This window comes from Photinus pyralis, unplaced genomic scaffold (genome assembly GCF_008802855.1).
Source record: "Photinus pyralis isolate 1611_PpyrPB1 unplaced genomic scaffold, Ppyr1.3 Ppyr1.4_LG10, whole genome shotgun sequence".
NCBI lineage: Eukaryota > Metazoa > Arthropoda > Insecta > Coleoptera > Lampyridae > Photinus > Photinus pyralis.
In genome coordinates this window covers 8,209,225-8,230,664 of record NW_022170250.1, presented here as the reverse complement: position 1 = coordinate 8,230,664, position 21,440 = coordinate 8,209,225, and the positions used below count along the sequence as shown (strand labels likewise).

The following is a 21,440-nucleotide window of genomic DNA, read 5'->3' as shown; positions in this document are numbered from 1 at the left end:
ACACCAATAATTAAATTTTTTGCTGTAATGATGTGTAATTAATTAATTAATTAATTAAATTAGAAGAGCTCTATAAATCAGCAAATTCACTTTTGCCGTAATTAAGTGCAATTAGCAACGCATAATTATTGTTTTACTGCTCGATGATTCAACAATTATGTACTGTGTAAAATTAAGTGTAATTAACCGTGCTCAATTCAGCAAATTTGCCTTGTTTAAAACTAAATTTTGCTATAATTAAGCGTAATTATTGCTAAAATTTAATGTATTCAGAATTATTTATTGCTCTATGATTCCACAATTATGCACTAAGTATGTAAAATTGCGTGTCATTAGACAGATTTCTGCTAATTATTCACCGTAATTAAGTGTAATTAGTAGCAATTTTTGCATTTAGTGCAAGGTCGTTTTATTAGTACTATTTAATTATTCGAACTAATTTAATTAATGAATTATTAAAATTAAACTTTTACGTGTCCATAAGAAACAATCAATTCGACAAATTTCCAATAATTTGTTTGATGTAATTAAGTGTAATTAGTAGTTATTGCTCAAATTTAATATGGACACGTTTTTTTTAGTGCGCGACCATTCAAACACTGTGCACTGTGTAAAATTAAGAGTAATTAGAAGCGACCAATGAATGAGCAATTATACCTTGTCTGGTTTAATATTAAATTTTGCTATAATTAAGCTTAATTAAGCATAATTATTGCTAATAGAATTCCACCTCTCGTGTACGCGTTCTCCCTTAAAACGTTCACTTCCTCTGTTCAGCTTCCGTGTGTGAGGGTAATACCAGGTACGCTCTTTAACACTATCGTGGTTTGGAAAACGTAGCACCGGAGGGGGGGGGGGGGTGGGGAACAATGTTCTTATGATACATACAAACATTCAATTTTCCTATCAGGAAAGGAAGATTTAAAATTCCTGTCCCTATAAATAGACTCCCCGATATTACGTTCTCCCTCAAGGGCAAGCTGTTTCTTACTGTTACTCATCGGATTGGTTCTTTCAACCGAAGCTATCGCGATCGCATTGAAATTAAATTGAAAGAACCAATCAGATGTATAACCGTAAGAGATAGCTTGAACTCTTAGTTTTTGCTTCTCTCTCTTATGCGCTTATCATTGATACGCGCAGTCCATTTTTATATGTCGAAGGTACTAACAGGTGCAAACGTGTTTTGGAAAATTTAGCACCGGAGGGAGGAAAGGTGGGGGGAATACCCCCCAGTGAACGATGTTGTCTCTCAAAACTGAGACTAATACCTTAATAGGTGCGCATGCGAAAAACTCAAAATATTCAAAAATTTCAAACTTCAGAAATTTCAATGGTCCCATAGTTCAAAATTCCCAAAATTTCAAGAACCCAAAAATTCCAAAATCTCATGCACAAAAATACCGAAATCTCAAATACTCAAAATTTTAGAAAATAAACAAACCACACAAAATCAAATTTTCCCTTACTATTTAAACAACAAGACCTAATTTCCGAAATTCCCAAATCTCACATGCCCAAAACTTCAGATCCCATGACCTTAATTAATATCCGAAAATTTTCAAAAATTCTTAAATCTAATTCCCGAAATTTCAAATTCATAAGATTTTAAAATCTAAAATTTTGAAAAATGCTAGAATTACTTATACAGAATTCCCAATACATCGAAAATCCCATAATCTAAAATTTTGAAAAATTCCAAAATCTCCCAATTGTCAAAATTTCAAAAATCTTAAGCTCTAAAATTCCCAACAGTTTAAAAATTCCAAATATTAAAGATTCAAACATCTTAAATTCTCAAAATTTCAAGCCTCAAATTGTCAAAGTTTCGAAAATTCTAAAATCTCAAAAGTCCTAGACCTAACATTTCCAACATTTTGATGAAAAAGAGTCAAAAATCTTAAACTACCGAAATTTCAAAGGTCCTATGGTTTAACAAAAATTCAAATTCCCAACATTTCAAAAATGCCAAATTCCAAAAATATAATTCTTAAACCACTAAATTTCAAAGATCCTAAATACCCAAGATCTCATAAGCTCAAAAAATCTCTTACATAGAAAATCCAATAATCCTAAATTTTGAAAAATCCCATCTCTAAGATTCCCAACATTTTAATAATTCCAAAGATAAAAGATTTAAAAATCTTAAATCCTTAAAATTTCAACATCTCATCTACCTTCCAAAAGTACAAGTTCCCTTACTATTTAAACAACCCAAAACCTAATTCCCGAAATTTCAAAAATCCCAAATCTCAAATTCCTAAAATCTCATACTTATACGCAAAATTTCAAAGATTCCATGACCTCAATATCCTAAAATTATCAATGCCCGAATATTCAAAAATTCTTGTAATTCCCGAAATTTTAAATTTTAAAATCTTAAACTTTCAAAAATGCTAGAATTCTGTAGAATTCCCAATACATCGAAAAACCCATAATCTAAAATTTTAAAAAATCTCAAAATTTCAAACTGTCAAAAATTTCAAAAATCCTATCGCAACAGTTTAAAAATTCGGAATATTAAAGATTAAAAAATCTCAAAATTTTTCAAGTTTTAAGTTGTCAATGTTTCTAAAATCTCAAAAATTCTATTTCCAACATTCTAAAAATTCCAAATATGAAAAAGATTCAAAAATCTTAAATTCCCAAAATTTCAAAAATATAATTCTTAAACCACTAAATTTTAAAGATCCTAAATTCCCAAGCTCAAAAAATTCAATTCCCTTATATGGAAAACCCAATACCTAATCTCAAATTTTCAAAAATTCCAACATCTTTAAGATTCCCAACATTTCAAAAATCCCAAATCTCGAATTCCTAAAATCTCATATACGCAAAATTTCAAAGATCCCATGACCTCAATATCTTAAAATTATCAATGTCCTAATATTCAAAAATTCTTAATGTAATTCCCGAAATTTTAAATTTTAAATTCTAAAATTTTCAAACATGCGAGAATTATGTAGAATTCCCAATACATCGAAAAACCCACAATCTAAAATTTAAAAAAATTACAAAATCTCAAATTGTCAAAAATTTCAAAAATCCTATCGTCTAAAATTCCCAACAGTTCAAAAATTCCGAATATTAAAGATTCATAAATCTCAAATTCTCAAAATTTCGTTTTAAATTGTCAAACTTTCGAGAATTCTAAAATGTCAAAAATCCTATCTAACATTTCCAACATTTTAAAAATTCCAAATATGAAAATTATTCAAAAATCTCAAATTACGGAAATTTCAAAGGTCCTATGGTTTAACAAAAATTCAAATTCCAAAAATATAATTCTTAAACCACTAAATTTCAAAGATCTTAAATTACCAAGATCTCATAAGCTCAAAAAATGAAATTCCCTTGCATGGAAAATCCAATAATCTCAAATTTTCAAAAATCCCATCTCTAAGATTCTCAACGTTTTAAAAATTACAAATATAAGCGATTCAAAAATTTCAAAATCTCATCTACATTCCAAAAGTACAAATTCCCTAATATTTAAAACTACCAACAGCACGGGGGGGGGGGGGGGCGGTATGGATTACTGAGGGTAATACCTTAATAAGTAGGCTTTCGAAAATTAGCATGTACTAAACGTGTTTTTTTGCACCGAGGGTCTGGGGAGTATTCCATACCCCCCCCCTCCCCCACATGAACAATGTTTTTACTATAGTTGGACTGAATTATAGATCTCTTATCTCTGTAGATTATCCCTAGGAACGGAATATTTAAATTCTTCCTCAAAACTGAGACCTTCATACTGCGCTATCGAAAATTCCTACATTCTAAAAATTCAAAATATCCAAAAATTTCAAATTCCGGAAATTTCAATGGTCCTAAAAATTCCCAAAATTTTAAGAATTCAAAAATTCCAAAATCTCAAATACTCAAAATTTCAAACATCCCATGACCTCAGTATCCCAAAATTATCAACGCCTTAATTTTCAAACATTCACAAATTTAATTCTAAATCCGATAATGTAAAATTTTGAAAAATCCCAAAATCTCAAGTTGTCAAAATTTCAAAAATCCTAAAGTCTAAAATTTCCAACAGTTTAAAAATTCCAAATATTCATGATTCATTCGAGAATTCTAAAATCAACATTCTAAATATTAAAAAGATTCAAAAATTCAAATTCCCAAAATTTCAAAAATGCCAAAAACGTGTTTTGCAAAACGTATAATCCAGGGGCCTGGAATACAACCCCCCCCCCCCCCCCAGAATACAAACTGATAGTTATAGAGATTTAAGCAACGAATCTTCCCATCTACGTAAAATACTCCCCAGAAAGGGAGGATTCAAGATCCCTTATCTAGGTTCTTGGTACTTCTTCTCCCTCAACACAATCTGGGGAGGGGGTACGATGTGCTTAGGATAGTTTTACAAATTCAATCTTCCCACCTTAGGTAGAAAACATTCAATATCCCTTTCTAAATTAGGATCATCGTATACTGAGAGGGGAAGGGGGAGGGGATTATACTACGTTCTCCCTAAAAACGTTCACTTCGCTTCAAGATTGTAATATTTCGACAGATTTGTGGTAATTATGCCCCCTAATTAAGGGTAATTGGCAGCGCTCTATGATTCAACAATTATGAGCTGTTAAAATTAAAGTAAATGACCTAGTACAAATGTACTAATTATTCGCCTTAATTAGTAGCCTATAATTATTGCATTTAGTCGTTCGATAATTGGTGGTGTTGGTGCCTAATTATCAGGGAAAATTCACGTTTTTTTTATCATGGGACAAGAATTCATTTCCAACGATCAAAACAAAAACGGCCATCTGAAGGTATTTGCCAGCTTCCTAGTGGCGCCGCGACGGAATGATTGACACTTGGCGCCATTAACTTCCACATCAATCAAAGCTGTTGTCTGATTTTGCTTGATCTAAGACTGCACGTTCCAAGAAGTTTGGCACCAATTTAAGCGTATTTTTTTAAGGTTTGTTTGTGCAACAGAGAGATACCATCATACCAGGTAGACATAAAATATGTGAAAATAAAGAAAATCGCTCAATCATCCCCCCTCCCTCCCATCTATCTGTGTTTATCAACATAAAAAATTATTGTTCTTCCTCTAGCCGTGTAATTCTTACAGTTTTCTTTGTAGCAATTCTGTATCCATTTTAACTTAAAAAATATAGTTATCGAATTTGGTCCTTTGAGCCGAATCACAAATCATCCTCGTTCATAAGGCGCATTCATAAAATAGCTCCACTTTCAATTGCGCGACCGGCGCCAACCCTGACCACTACAAACGCCAGCGCCGAGAGGACTTTGCCAAACGCATTGGTCACGTTCCAAGCGCTCCCGGCTGACCAACAACCAACCTACCTCATCAGCTTCTGCTTCCGTGCATTCAGAGGCGTCGCGAGCAACAGATGATCTCGCCGAGCCCGATCGGCTAAACAACTGGAACCCCTTAATCAAGATGTTGGTCGCGCTACGCGAACGTCCGATGATCCTTCGGTCCTCGGCGTTCCTCCTTATAGAATGGGGATCGTAGGCGTCCGAAGAAGACTCCTTGTGTCCCAGACGCTTCCACTCGTCCATAACGTGATCGGTCCGCTTTAAGAAATCGGCGATTTTGTTCGACAGACAATTCGATGTCGTTCCCTCGTCGAGGTAGGCGGGGACCGGGGTGACGCGGTGCTTCATTTTCCCCTTCGTTCCCAGCACGAAGGTGAGATTGGCGTCGAAGACGACCGGCGCCTCGTCCTTGGCGTGCAGCTCGTCTAGGTCGACCGCCGCGCCGGTTTGGGGAAAAATTCTTCGGACCGGCGTCGATCGGTCTGAGCCAATCGGGCTGGGCGAACGGGTCAGGCTGGGGCTTGGGGTGGAGAGGACGGTTAGGTTTCTCAGCGGGCGGGTTTCGAAGAACACCGGTCGTCTGGAGGCGAGATCCAAGTGCGTTGTATGCGTGCGTCGGATCGGTGTCATCCTGCGGGTGTGCTGCGGAATCGGGGGCGGCAGGCTGGACAAGGACGAGTAGCTATTCCCGTTGAAGAGCGAAAGCGTGGACGGGTAATGGGTGGTGAAGCCCGAAGACGTCGAGATCGGCGAGGCATCTCGGCTTCTGGTGAAGTCCGAGCAGGACGAGTAGATCGACGGCGACAAAGGCATGGCACTTACATATTAGCACAACGTGAATTGACGCGACCGCGTGTGAGTCCCGGATCGGACACGAACGACGACTGGTCAATTTTATATCTGCGAAGACGCTCGCCTAAATTTAGACGGAACAATGCACACACGGTGGCAGCGAGCCGGCCCGTCCGCCGACCAACCCATAAATTTAGCAAAATTCGACGACCAGCCTCCCGATTACTTAACAACAGGAAGCCCGCAAATTTATAAGCAATAATCCGCAAAGGTGAAACGATTTGGCCCGGCGCCATGGCATCAATCTATTTCGAGGCTTCCTATCTATAATTAGCGTAATTCGACTGGCGTAGGTTGCGGACGGACGTTATTCCACATTTTCTTTTCTCGATTTACGCGTAAATTATTGGGCTTGCCTACGATCGCGCCGACGTAAATTGGCGGAAAAGGTGGTCGGAAGATGATTTTATTCGTGCCAAATCTGAAAATCATTACGATTATGATGTGGGCATGGGAAATTTGACCCAGTTTCTAATTATAAAGGTTCACCACGCGAGTATCGGCATGGTTCAAATTTTTGCACGTCGAACGTTTGGGTTTTCGAAATAGAACTTTCACGTAGGCACGCGAAATTAGGGTCAGAATTGACCATACTTAATATTTCTTCGCGATAATAAAACCATCATCAGGCCAGCACTTAAAAAAGCAGGCATTATGCGATGTGCGAGCCTTCAAAAAGAACGGACAAATCTTCCGGACCATTACAGGACTATCGAATTTGGAAATTTCAACCCGGGCAATTAAGTAAGTGTAATTAACAGTAGCTAATTGAAAGTGTTTCAGAAAACATTATCCGAATAAGGTGATCTTGGTGTCAAAGGAAGCGCTCTTAATTGACAGGAATTTTAAGACGTGCTTCTGATTGTTAGGATGATCCCAAGCGTTATCACATTACTACGTCGATCAGTTGGTAAACCCGAATTTACTCAACAATTCCCATGGTAACCTTTGGAGAAAAGTAATCGAATATCTGTATTAATTGTATTAATCCCCCCTCCCTTACAACGTTCTACCACCGAGCCTTCAAGACACTCATGATAGTTTTTAGAAAAGGACAGACGAAACTTCCTTTCCTGTAAAGTATTCCATACTCCACAGGATCGTGTTACTAAGTTCGATTGTTTTTTTGTCTTTTTGGTTTCTTTTCATGAATACTATACGTGGATAAAATATCGGACCTTTTTTAAACACCCCGTATATTTAAGTATAATTCAAATGTACGTTTTTATTTTCAAATGTTTCAATGTTTTATCTTGTTTTGATATATTCACATTTTTTTTGCAACTTGAATGTTTGAAGCGTTGCACAATTTCAAGTTTTTTGATTCTGCAAGAAGTTTCACATGTGCATTTTTCTTTTCTCAAATATTCGAATTTTGAATTTGAAACCACCAAAAAATTAAAATTTTTGAAATATTTCGAATATATCAAAATAAAAAAACTCTTATTTAAAAATAAAACAAAATCGTAAAATCAAAAAACCTGGAATTATAGACTTCACACGTTGTGTTTTTTTTTATTTTCAATGTTGGAGTTTTTCATTTAAAATTTCAATATTTTAAAATTTTTTGCGGCTTTAACCTACGGGGAAACAACAATTTTTGGTGTACACCCCTCTGAATTATTTTGAATTAACGGGAATTAATTTGAATTAACGTATAATTAATTTGAATTAACGTATAATTAATTTGAATTAACGTATAATTAATTTGAATTACCGTGAATTAATTTGAATTAGCGTGAAATAATCTTGATTAACGTAAATTAATCTTAGTTAACGTGAATTAACCTTAATTAATGGGAATTAACCTGAATTTACATGAATTATTTTGAATTAATGTGAACTAATTTGAATCTAATTTGAATTTGAATTTTTGGTGTACACCAAAAATACTACTTGTTTCCCCCTATTCAATTAACATTCGACCACCATTGTAATTTTTGTTTGATTGTCAAGCAATTTTTTAATTCTTTAAGAAACCTCTACTCGTATATTCTTCTATATTACAGCTGCAAAAAAAACTACAAATTTTGAAATAGGTATTTAAAAAAAAGACACATTTAATTAAAAATTAAAAGTTTTTCGCAAAATCAAAAAACTTAGACTTCAACGTTCTGTTTCTTTATTTTCAAATATTCGAGTTATTAGTTTAAAATTTTGAAATTTGCAAAACTTAAAATCCTTTTGCGGGTTTCATAATTGAGGCCCACGATTCCAAGTTTTTTTATTCTGCTACAAACTACTATAAGTATATTTTTAAAAGTGCCTGAATTTTTAAAATTAAATTAACATTTTTTGCGACTAATATTTGAGTAAGAATTTTTAATTAATTAATTCCATATCTCTTTAAATGTGAGTATTTTAAATTTGAAATATATGAGTTTTTATTTTAAAATTGCGAAAATGTAAACTTTTTTGCAGCTTTAATATTGGAAGCCTAACCTTCTACCAGAAATATCTATATTTTTCAAAATGTGTTTTTATTTTCAAATTTTGGAATTCTTTATAATTAAACTTTTGAAATTTTCAGAATTTAAAATTTTACTGCTTTAAAATCCGAACCCCCCAGTTTTTTCAAGAAAACTGTATATTTTTTAATGTGCATTTTATTTTTGTTAATTCAACATGTCTCTATTTTCAAAAATTAACTGGTCCGAGTTTTTATAGCAAACTTCCAAAATTTTCAAAATTTAAACCTGTTTGAAGCCCACCATTCTATTTTCTTTATTTTTCAAGTAACTGTTTCATTTTTTGTGTTTTTAAATGTGCGTTTTTATTTTCAAATATTCGAGTTTTTAATTTAAAATTTCAAAACTTTCAAAATTTTGTTCAGAAACGCGAATATCATGTCAAAAAGTTTCAAAAAATCTGCGTCCAAGGTAAAATATAAAATCCAAAAAAACTCAAAATTTTAGAGAAAATTTTTATAAAGAAATATCAGCATTTCAAATATAAAGAATTCAAAAATAATATAATAATAAAATAAACAAAGCCCAAATTTTCAATTTTTTTAAGAATTAGGCGCCAATTATGCGCCGCTGGCTACCAGAATTGTTTTTTTACTTTTTTCTCTGCGCCGTCCTATGAGAAAAAAGTATTGGCATGTATCGGCGGAGTATACCGAACATTCTATCGACCTGGTTAAGTTCTCGGTCATTAATTGCGATTGCGCATAATTTTGGCGCACATGATTGAACGTGCCGAATTTGCGCCTTCCAAAAACCAACTAAAGTCTTTCCGTGCATTTCGTCGCGTTACATTTGAACCAATTTGCTCAACGGCGTGCGTCGGTTGGTAATAGCTAACTGAATTGCAATTATAGCTCGGATCTGCTCCACTTAATCTCTAATTCGCGATGTAGAAAATAAGTCACTGGAACAAAACACAATAGTCGGCCACTGAAATTACGCAACCGCACACTGAGAACCTAATTTATTTCACTAATTAGCATAATTAATTAGTTATGACTCGCTGTTAAAAGCGATCACACAAATTCCGACAAATATACAATTTAGCCGGTTTTTGGATCGGTGCCAAAGCGCCGTCTGCGTTCTTCTTACTTGTTTATCCCATTTCCTCAAATAAATCAAGTAGATTTGTTTTAAAACTACTGAGATAATTGCAAAACAAAAACAAATGCGCGACTCAATCAAGCGAGGGAACAATAAAATTCCGATGTCATGCGATTTACTTGTCGACACGAAAAGGCCGCATTATTTGCACATTAGCGCAAATCGTTCGCGTTTATTTTGTTGAAATGGAATAGTTTCGAATTGTGATTTTGAGGTTTTGGCATTTTTAAATTTTGGGATTTTAAATTTTGGGAAAATTACTTTGATCTATGACGTTCTTTATGATTCTGAAATGTTTTTGAGGTCATTTTATTGATTATTGATAATGTTTTTTTAAGACACCTTTAAAAATATTAATTTTTATATAACAATTTTAGAATTTGATCATGTGAATGCGACCAAAATGGCCTTCAAAGGTATTGTACAGTTTTTTAAGATGAATTCTTGTATATGTACCTGAACTTAACACTAAAACCAAAAGAGACCATTAAAAATATTAATTTTGATATGAAAATTATGGAAATTCATTGGGCGAATGCGACCAAAATAGCCTTGAAAGGTATTATACAGGTTTTTTTTAAAGATTTTGAAGGTGAATTCTTGTATGTACCTGAATTTAACACTAAAACTAAAAGAGACCTTTAAAAACATTAATTTTTATAAGAAAATTGTAGAGATTCATTAGGTGAATGCGACCAAAATACCCTTCAAGGTTTTTTTAAGATTTTGAAGGTGAATTCTTGTATGTACCTGAATTTAACACTAAAACTAAAAGAGACCTTTAAAAACATTAATTTTTATAAGAAAATTGTAGAGATTCATTAGGTGAATGCGACCAAAATACCCTTCAAGGTTTTTTTTAAGATTTTGAAGGTGAATTCTTGTATGTACCTGAATTTAACACTAAAACTAAAAGAGACCTTTAAAAACATTAATTTTTATATGAAAATTGTAGAAATTCATTAGGCGAATGCGACCAAAATAGCCTTGAAAGGTATTAAACATTTTTTTTTAAGATTTTGAAGGTGAATTCTTGTATGTACCTGAATTTAACACTAAAACTAAAACAGACCTTTAAAAACATTAATTTTTATATGAAAATTGTAGAAATTCATTAGGTGAATGCGACCAAAATAGCCTTGAAAGATATTATACAGGTTTTTTTTTAAGATTTTGAAGGTGAATTCTTGTATGTACCTCAATTTAACACTCAAACTAAAAGAGACCTCTAAAAACATTAATTTTTATATGAAAATTGTAGAAATTCATTAGGTGAATGCGACCAAAATAGCCTTGAAAGGTATTATACAGGTTTTTTTTAAGATTTTGAAGGTGAATTCTTGTATGTACCTGAATTTAATACTAAAACCAAAAGAGACCTTTAAAAATATTAATTTAAATATGAAAATTTTGGAATTTGATCCGGTGAATGCGGCCAAAATAACCTTCAAAAGTATGGGTTTGGCTTAATTACTTCTTTTACCCGAATTTAACACTAAATGATATAACTTACCTTTAAAACCATATATGACAACGCAGAAGGACGGGTACTTCGTTGATCTGATTTTTTTAACGAACAAAAAAGTCGACGGGATTAAATGGCGAATCGATTATTTCTTTTGCCAGAAAAAGTCGAAACGCAATCAAAAGTTTAAGTAATTAGAAAGTTGCACAAAATGCCTCATCAGCAAAATAGATTGGACGTTCGTGTTGGAAAAAGAAAAGTAATTTATTAGTCTAATAGATCACTGTAGGTATACCGAAATGGCTTCCCACACTAATGGACCGAATTTTCGACAGACTAATTAACGTACACGAAACGATTAACTTTTGACACTTTCAGTACGTAATTAAAAAAATGTACAATTAACGAAACGATTAACTTTTGTGCCAGTTTTTTTAAGAGTGTCAACGTCTCCCGTTTACTAATTCAGTAATCGTAGTAAGTCGTACACGGCGTGCCAGTGGTAAGTAATCGTAGTAAGTGGCGGAACAATAACGGCCATTACTCGGCATCTTTCGCCGCGAGTGTAACGGGAAGTTTTCAATTTCGCCCAATTTACTCTTCGGGCGCACCCGGTGGTGGAACTAAACGCGAGCGAAGCCAAATTACGGACGATTTCATTTAAAAGTACGTGACGCATGTAACGAGATATTGTTGAAAAGTTACCAGAGCAAACAAAAATGGCCGAAATTCGTGGCGATTTAGATTTCCACTCAAAAGGTTTTCTACCTAACTGTTCATTTTCAAAAATTTAAGGATAATTGCTATACAGTGTGGATTTGGTTTTGCGCATGCGCATACTTAGGATAGCGGCGCTACTGGTTGGTTTTGCGCATGCGCACAAATGAAATTAGGATTTGATCCTGTATTCATCCTTTAGCTGTTTAATTATTGTGTTGTGCAATCCAAATTAAACAACTTACCTTAGCCTCCAATTTGTCATTCTCGTGCTTCAAGCTCGTACGTTCCGCCTCCAATTTCTCAACCTTGGCACGTAAAATCTCAAGCTCCTCCTGAAAAGACGACAGACCGAAATTATAGACAATTCTTACGCAACCAAAAAAAAAAAAAGAATAAGGGCCTATTAGCCGTACCATTTCCTTTAATAAATATGGTTGTGTGCGTGGTACGTAATTAAATGGCTAATTACGGTGTACGGAACGATGAGAAGACATGCACTCGAGCTATTTATTGTTGTTAATAAACGAACGCAAATTGTTAGTTTGAGAGGATGCGTGGGAAGCATTTCATCACAGATAATTCAATATGTGCTTGGACGTTAATTGGATTTTTAAGACGCACACTCGACGTCTTCTTCCATAAAAATATCAAATTGAAACATTTCAAAACCAAAAAAATGAATTTCATGAAACTATAGCAAAAATACTAAAATTGCATTTGGAGACTTGTCAAAAATATTTAAAAAATGAATTTTGTAATTTTTAAAAAATTGCAAAAATTTAAAAATAAGAAATTATAATTTGCAATGGTACATCGTACATTTTTACAAATTGAAATTAGATTAAAAAATATTTGATAAATAAAATTTAAAAAAGCAAAAGATCCGTCATTTTGAACTATTTTTAACTCAAAAATCATGCATAATAATTTCCAAAGTTCAGAATATCTAAATTATATTTTCAACATTCACAAAAAAATTCATAATTCAAAACTCATTACAAAAAAAGTTATGAAATAAATAGACTTTTTGGAATAAATTAAATGTAAAATTTCTCACTCACTACAAAGATCATACTACACTGATCTTTGCTCACTATAAGAAAAATATCAAACATTGGTAAAATAAAAAATTTGCATTAAAAATATTTCAAAAAACAAAACTAGAAAAAAATGGTTGTTTCAAAAATATTAAACAGTAAAATTCACTTGAAAATTCTCAAAAATTCACAATTTTTATTACATGAAAATTTGAACATAAAAATTTGTATTAAAAATATATATGCAGTTGCCGAAAAATAAATAAACTTAAAATTTACTGATCCTTGCATTATTATAGAATATTATATTTCGTTAAATAAAAAAAGTTGAAAATCAGGAAATTCATTTCTGCAATTCCTTAGAACAAAAGAAATTCTTTTTATTTCAAGAAATAAAAAAATTCCTAAAACTTAAAAAAATTACATTTACCATTAAATAAGACTTTGAAGATGTATCTAATTTTACAAAGTCTACAAATAAAGAAAAAAATAATTCAATTGGTTTCAAAGAATTAGAATTAAATTAACTTTTTTTGTATTTTGTTGCAATAGCAAAAAATTTTAATTGATTATATTTAAGTTTTGAAAGAACAAAAAATATTCAACAACTTTAGTTCATAAATTCTATAATTTCAAGTACAAAAAATTGTAAATTCTACACTTAGACCAAAAATAATTTTGCTTTTTTTAAAATAAAAAATTAAAAAATATCTAAAATCAGGAAATGGATTTACTCTTTGGGTAATTTTAATTTTTTTTATTCAAAACTAAAAAAACCATTATTTAAACACCATTTTAAATACTAAAACTTAAATTTACTCTATAAAAGCATGATCAAGTAACTAAAATAATTCTATTCAAATAAACAATTTTCAAAAAATATTACAAAATGAATTTCGTTTTTTTAAAATTTATGAAATCGAGTGGCGAGTTTTTCTATCGGCTTTCAGAAAGAGGTAATCGAACTTTCGTATGCCGCTACAGATCCCCCGGTTTTTAGGGAAAACCTAGCCCCGGGGAGTCTGGGCGGTATGGAATACCCCCCAGGCTAAGAAAATTCAAATACACTGCAAAAATTCTCAAAATTTTATCATTTTATTATCATTATCGTATTTCAAAAATCTGGAAAATAAAGAATTGGAGTTGGAAAAATTTAAATATTTAAAACCAACAGTATGGGATATAGCAAATTGCAAAAACAGCATTAAAAAATACTACAATTCTCGTAAGTAATGACTAATGAGTAATGACAAATGATTTTTAAATTTGAAACAAAAAATTTGGCACTTAACAATTTTTAATATTTTCAAAAAAAACCTAAACATATAAAATTTTATTTTTTACGACATAAAAATTTCAAAAATTTGTAACTTATTCTGAAAATGTTATTTTTTTTTAATTTTTGAATTTTTCATTTATATACAAAAATTTCTCAAATTTGGCAAATTCTGCAATTTGAAAATCACAGAATACCTTCATTTGTTATAAAATAAAAATTTAAAAAATATTTTGTATCAAATTTTGAAAAATCTAAAAATTAACTTCTTTACTCAAGAAAAGGTTTAAAAAATACAAAAAAAACTACATTTTCATATGCTATTTCTCAAAATCCATTTCAAACATTTGTAAATAATTTAATGTTTTAGCAGTTTTTTTAGGACTTAAAAATTGCATTTGGAGACTTGTCAAAAATATTTAAAAAATGAATTTTGTACTTTTTAAAAATTTGCAAAAATTTAAAAATAAGAAAATATAATTGGCAATGGTACATCGTACATTTTTACAAATTAATTGAAATTCAAAACTTAGACAAAAAAATGAATATTAGATAAACAAATTTAAAAAATCATAGGATCCGTCATTTTGAGGTATTTTTAACTAAAACAAGACGCACAATAACTTCAATTTTCCAAATTTTGCAAGTTCAGATATATCGAAATTATATTTTCAACATTCACACAAAAATCCATAATTCAAAACTCATTACAAAAAAAATAATGAAATAAATGGACTTTTTTGAAAAGATTAAATTAAATCTCACTCGCTGTAAGAAAAATATCCAACGTTAGATTTTTAAAATTATTATCAAAAATTGGTAAAATAAAAAATTTGAATTGAACATATTTCAAAAATATTAAAAAGTAAAATTTACTTGAAAATTCTCAAAATTTCACAATTTTTATTACATAAAAATTTGAAAATAAATTGGTATTAAAAATATATATACAGTTGCTAAAAAATAAATAAACTAAAATTCATAGATATTAAAATTTACTGGCCCTTGCATATTTATAGAATTTTATTATTCGCCAAATAAAAATATTTCGTATTAATGTTTCTCAAACTTCAAAATCAGGAAATTCATTTCTGCAATTCCTTAGAACAAAAGAATTTTTTTTATTTCAACAAATATAAAAATTCCAAAAACTACTTTTTTGCATTTTGTTGCAATAGCAAAAACATTTTAATTGATTTTAAGTTTTGAAAGAACAAAAAATTCAGCAACTTTAGTTTATAAATTCTATAATTTCACGTACAAAAAATTGCAAATTCTACTACACCAAAATAAAAACAATTTTTTTAATCATTTTGCTTTTTTTACAATAAAAAATTAAAAAATATGTAAAATCAGGAAATGGATTTACTATTTGAGTAATTGTAATTTTTTTATTAAAAACTACAAAAATTATTATTTAAACGCCATTTTAATACTAAAACCTGAATTTACTCCATAAAAGCATAATCAAGGTAACTAAAATAATTCTATTCAAATAGAAAATTTTCAAAAAATATTACAAAATAAATTTCGTTTTTTTTTAAAATTTATTAAATCGCTGGTGAGTTTTTCTAGCAGCTTTCAGAAAGAGGTTGTCGAACTTTCGTATGCCGCTACAGACCCCCCCCCCTCCCCCCGTGCTAAGTTCTCAGCCAGCCAGATCGTATATCCCTTAAAACCTGTATGTAGTTTTTTGAGGAAAACTGGGTGGTATGGAATACCCCCCAGCCTAAGAAAATTCAAATACTGTTTCTGAAGACCTCCGGAAAGGGTATAATCTAATGTTCGTCTTAAATTGAGAGATCAACTTTATTTCAAAAAAACTTTAATTTTATAATTTGCACCAATTCAAAAATACTGCATACTCCATTGCAAAAATTCTCAAAATTTTATCATTTTATTATCATTTTCGTATTTCAAAAATAAAGAAGAATAAAGATTTAAATATTTAAAACCAATAATATGGGATTTAAATTTAAACTTGGTATATAGCAAATTGCAATAACAGCATTCAAAAATACTCCAATTCTCGTACGTAATGTAAATAATTTTTAAATTTGAAACAAAAAATTTGGCACTAAACCTAAACACAATTTTATTTTTTATAGCATAAAAATTTCAAAAATTTGTTGTAACATTTTGAAATTTTTTTAAATTTTGTGCACAACAAAAATTTAAATTTTTGAATTTTTCATTTATACAAACATATTTCTCAAAAAATTGTAACCTTATTTGGCAAATTGTGCAATTTGAAAATCACAGAAACCCTTTATTTGTAATAAAATAAAAATTTAAAAAATATTTTGTATCACATTTTGCAAATTCTAAAAAGTAACTTATTTTCTTTAAAATAAAATCTTTACTCAAGAAAAGGTTTTAAAAATACAAAAAAAACATTTTCGTATGCAAAATTCCATTTCAAAAATTTGAAAATAATTTAGTGCTTGAGCAGTTTTTTTAGAATTTCAAAAAACATTTTTATTTTTTCAAGAAACAAAAACGCATAAAATATAAACTTACCGATTTATTCTTCAATTCCTCCTCAGTCCGGTGGACGTTGAGTAAGGGAGTCACTCGGACGAGCAACCTCCACCACGGCCAATCCCTGACGGCAATAAACTTCCGAACGTTCCTCTGTATACATCTCACGGCCAAGTCCTGCAGCTTCCTCTGACTCAACTTCTTCCTCGAAAGATACCCTCTGCATTGCGCCTGGAGATTCACTATCATACCCGCGAGACGCTCATCTCGCTGCGACTCCAAGTGCGTCAGGACGCCGCTCCGGAAGAATATCTGCAAAAAAACACCGACGTTAGTCAAATCCGCTCGCCACGACGCGACAAAAAAAAACCTCCTCCTCCTCGATGCTACGATCTTTCGAGACGTCGAGTCGCGGTATCGACTCGACCGAATTGTTTCGGCTCGACGACGTGAGACTGCTTAGGTCGGCGACGAGCTCGTTCGAGATGTTACCCGAATCGTCCGAGCTGTAATCCTCCTTCGGTTTGCTCTCGACGATCTTCGGCGCGACGAATTTGGGCTCGTACTTTTTCGCGCCGAACGAGTTCTTTTTCGGCAGGGGAGGTTTGGCGAGATTGTGCACGCTTCTCGCTTTCGCGAGCTCGGGGCGCGATTTCGCGGTGAGGTTCGTCGTACTGCCCGATCGGCGGTCTAAGTGGTTTAGACCGGTGGGAGTACTCGGGAAGGTGCGGTTCAGGGGAGATTTCACCGGGATTCGGCTGCGCTTCTGCGAGATATCGATGGTGCTCACCGCCCGCGGGAGGGAGAGTTTGGGTTTGGGTGGCGTCGCGCCGTTGATTTTGCGAACGATTTCTTGCACTTTGACTCGGTTGCAGGCGGGCGGTTGGGGGGTTTTGGCAAGGTTCTCGAGGCTCTGGAAGTTCTTGCTGGGGGAGTCTTTGGGTTTGAGGACGCAACGCGACTCGATGATGCTGCAAGTTCGCGACTTTTGCAGCTTGGGGATCGATTTTTTCGCGGTGTACTCGTTGAGGATTTGGTCGAAGTTTTTGATGGCGGATTGAAGCTTGTTGTTCTGGAAGGGCACCTGGACTACGGTTACGTTTTTGGGGCGGGAGGGGTAGTTGAGATTTGCGTAGTGGTGTTCGGAATTGACGCGCACTTTGACCGAGTTCGACACTGGTTTTTTGACGAGCGCCGCCGGTTTCTTGGGGGCGTCGTAGACTTTGGGCGCAAACTTTGTTGTCGTAGGCATGTTTGTCACTAACGCTTAACGCGCACCTTTCTTGCACCAACCACTAAAGGGAACCCGGCCGAAAATCACGTAGAGCATGTACAAACCGGCCAAGATCAACTGCACCCCCTCGGAGGTTATACACATATTCAAAGCGAAGCGAACGACACCCGCATGTATCAGATTTCAATGACCGACGAAGAACTGAACCCGTGCACCTTGCGCCGAAGTGAAACTCAGGCGGCGGATGTGCAGGAGAGTGGTGCAAAAAGAAGTAGTGGAGCGTGAGGAGCATCTCGATCCGATAGGAAGCTGATCCGGTTCTCGACGTACACGAAAATAAAAAGGACCCGATCCGATAAATTGCGTAAGCGTCTCCCCCCGGCCATTACTCAATAATACACCTCGAGCGGAAACGGCGAAGAATTTTCACCGCTACTAACGACTCCTAAATAGGCGCTCGGCGCAAGGTTAAACAAAATTGTTTATTCAAACGAAAAGTTGGTCAAGCATCGGTTAATCTTTGAACTTGGCATTATCGACGAAGGTGATTGTAATGCAAGGTGCGCTGTCCTACTAAAATTTAACGCGCGAGGAGGTTATCATAACGGAAAAATGATAAAATTATTAAGCCTCGTGTAACATTGCGCGAAATGGCGCCCGATCACCAATCAAAAAGGGCGTTTGATCGTCGAGTTATTTACGACGACGAATTAAAACCGCAAAATTCTTGGCAATCCGCATTTGAATAACAATGCAGCACTTTCAATAGATCGAAGACAATTTTACAGTCAAATTCTCGGAATCTCGGGCAAGACCATCGCTTTCTTTTTCTTGTTGAGCTATGCGGCATAATCTAATATTGTTTATGTCGTTTTCGAGGAAAGTATGCATTTTCCACACTCAGTTCTTGATATGTTAACACTTAGGTATGTCTTGTCCAGATGTTCAATTTTCGCCTTTGGAAGTACCCTCCTCCGACACCCCGTTTTCGAGATATTCGAAAGTCTTAAGCCCCCCATGCCATTTTTTGTCTTTGTAAGTACTCTCACCCGGTAATTAATTCTAGAGATATGAAGAATTATAACCGATTTTAGTAAGGGAAAGTGAAAGAGGACAGTAGTTGGTAGAAATCAATACAAAATGGAGTCTTCCATTAAAAAAAAACGGAAGTTTGATACGGCACTGGAATACAGCACGCCACTGACGAGCAAATTATTATATTTGAGAAACACGGCAACGGTAGTGGTGCACAATTTTAGTCCTAGTTGTTAAAAATCATAATTTCAGACAGCGGATGCGGCAGAATTGAGAGGCTACTACTCTGCCTAGGTTTGTGCCGAACTCGCCTTCGGCTCCCTCGGCAATGTCCCTAGATTTCTCATTTTTAAGCAACTCTAGTTTGCTGTGTTGCTAAGAGTCATAATTTCAGAGAGCGGAGGCGGCAGAACTGAGAGGCTACTACTCTGCCTAGGTTTGTGCCGAACTCGCCTTCGGCTCGCTCGGCAATGTCCCTAGATTTCTCTTTTTAAGCAACTCTAGTTTGCTGTGTTGCTAAGAGTCATAATTTCAGAGAGCGGAGGCGGCAGAACTGAGAGGCTACTACTCTGCCTAGGTTTGTGCCGAACTCGCCTTCGGCTCGCTCGGCAATGTCCCTAGATTTCTCTTTTTAAGCAACTCTAGTTTGCTGTGTTGCTAAGAGTCATAATTTCAGAGAGCGGAGGCGGCAGAACTGAGAGGCTACTACTCTGCCTAGGTTTGTGCCGAACTCGCCTTCGACTCCCTCGGCAATGTCCCTAGATTTCTCATTTTTAAGCAACTCTAGTTTGCTGTGTTGCTAAGAGTCATAATTTCAGAGAGCGGAGGCGGCAGAACTGAGAGGCTACTACTCTGCCTAGGTTTGTGCCGAACTCGCCTTCGGCTCGCTCGGCAATGTCCCTAGATTTCTCTTTTTAAGCAACTCTAGTTTGCTGTGTTGCTAAGAGTCATAATTTCAGAGAGCGGAGGCGGCAGAACTGAGAGGCTACTACTCTGCCTAGGTTTGTGCCGAACTCGCCTTCGGCTCGCTCGGCAATGTCCCTAGATTTCTCTTTTTAAGCAACTCTAGTTTGCTGTGTTGCTAAGAGTCATAATTTCAGAGAGCGGAGGCGGCAGAACTGAGAGGCTACTACTCTGCCTAGGTTTGTGCCGAACTCGCCTTCGGCTCGCTCGGCAATGTCCCTAGATTTCTCTTTTTAAGCAACTCTAGTTTGCTGTGTTGCTAAGAGTCATAATTTCAGAGAGCGGAGGCGGCAGAACTGAGAGGCTACTACTCTGCCTAGGTTTGTGCCGAACTCGCCTTCGGCTCGCTCGGCAATGTCCCTAGATTTCTCTTTTTAAGCAACTCTAGTTTGCTGTGTTGCTAAGAGTCATAATTTCAGAGAGCGGAGGCGGCAGAACTGAGAGGCTACTACTCTGCCTAGGTTTGTGCCGAACTCGCCTTCGGCTCGCTCGGCAATGTCCCTAGATTTCTCTTTTTAAGCAACTCTAGTTTGCTGTGTTGCTAAGAGTCATAATTTCAGAGAGCGGAGGCGGCAGAACTGAGAGGCTACTACTCTGCCTAGGTTTGTGCCGAACTCGGCTTCGGCTCGCTCGACAATGTCCCTAGATTTCTAATTTTTAAGCAATTCTAGTTTGCTCTGTTGCCAAAAATCGTAATTTCAGAGAGCGAATGCGTCAAAGTTAAGAGATTAATACCCTGCCTTGGTTTGTGCCGAACTCGGCTTCGGCTCGCTCGGCAATGTCCCTAAGTTTCTTATTTTTAAGCAATTCTAGTTTGCTCTGTTGCTAAAAATCATAATTTCAGAAAGCGAAGGCCGAAAAGTTGAGAGGCTACTATTCTGCCTAGGCTTGTGCCGAACTTGCCTTCAGCTCGCTCGGCAATATCTCTAGATGTCTCATTTTTTAGCAATTCTAGTTTGCTCTGTTGCTAAAAATCATAATTTCAGAAAGCGAAGGCCGAAAAGTTGAGAGGCTACTATTCTGCCTAGGCTTGTGCCGAACTTGTCTTCAGCTCGCTCGGCAATATCTCTAGATGTCTCATTTTTTAGCAAATCTAGTTTGCTTTGTTGTTAAAAAATCATAATTTCAGAGCTTCGGCTTGCTTGGCAAACCTAGGCAGGTTGAGAACCTTGCTATGGGCACTTCGCTTGCTTAAACTCAACTACTTTGCCTAAGGCTTGTGCCGAACTCGTCTTCGGCTCGCTCGGCAATGTCCCTAGATTTCTCATTTTTAAAGCAATTCTAATTTGCTCTGTTGCCAAAAATCATAATGTCAGAGAGCGAAGGCGGGACAGTTGAAAGATTACTATTCTGCCTAGGTATGTGCCGAACTCGCCTTCGCCTCGCTCGGTAGTATCTCTAGATGTCTCATTTTTAAGCAAATCTTTGCACTTAAAAATCATACTTTCAGAACGTCGGCTTGCTCGGGAAACCTAGGCAGAGATGAGAATCTAACTAT

At 34.6% G+C, this 21,440-nt stretch overlaps 1 protein-coding gene across 2 annotated transcripts in view; it reads right to left on the bottom strand.

Annotated features, from left to right (window-relative positions):
- The window catches only part of LOC116162322 (unconventional myosin-XVIIIa), a 69,242-nt gene that overhangs the window by 9,988 nt on the left and 37,814 nt on the right, over positions 1–21,440 (bottom strand). For both annotated transcript variants that reach the window (XM_031475923.1, XM_031475924.1), the window contains exons 7-8: positions 16,750–17,022; positions 12,159–12,248 (exon numbers count right to left, since the gene is read on the bottom strand). In XM_031475923.1, the coding sequence (XP_031331783.1) occupies positions 12,159–12,248; positions 16,750–17,022 (363 nt within the window). The remainder of the gene's footprint in view (positions 1–12,158; positions 12,249–16,749; positions 17,023–21,440) is intronic.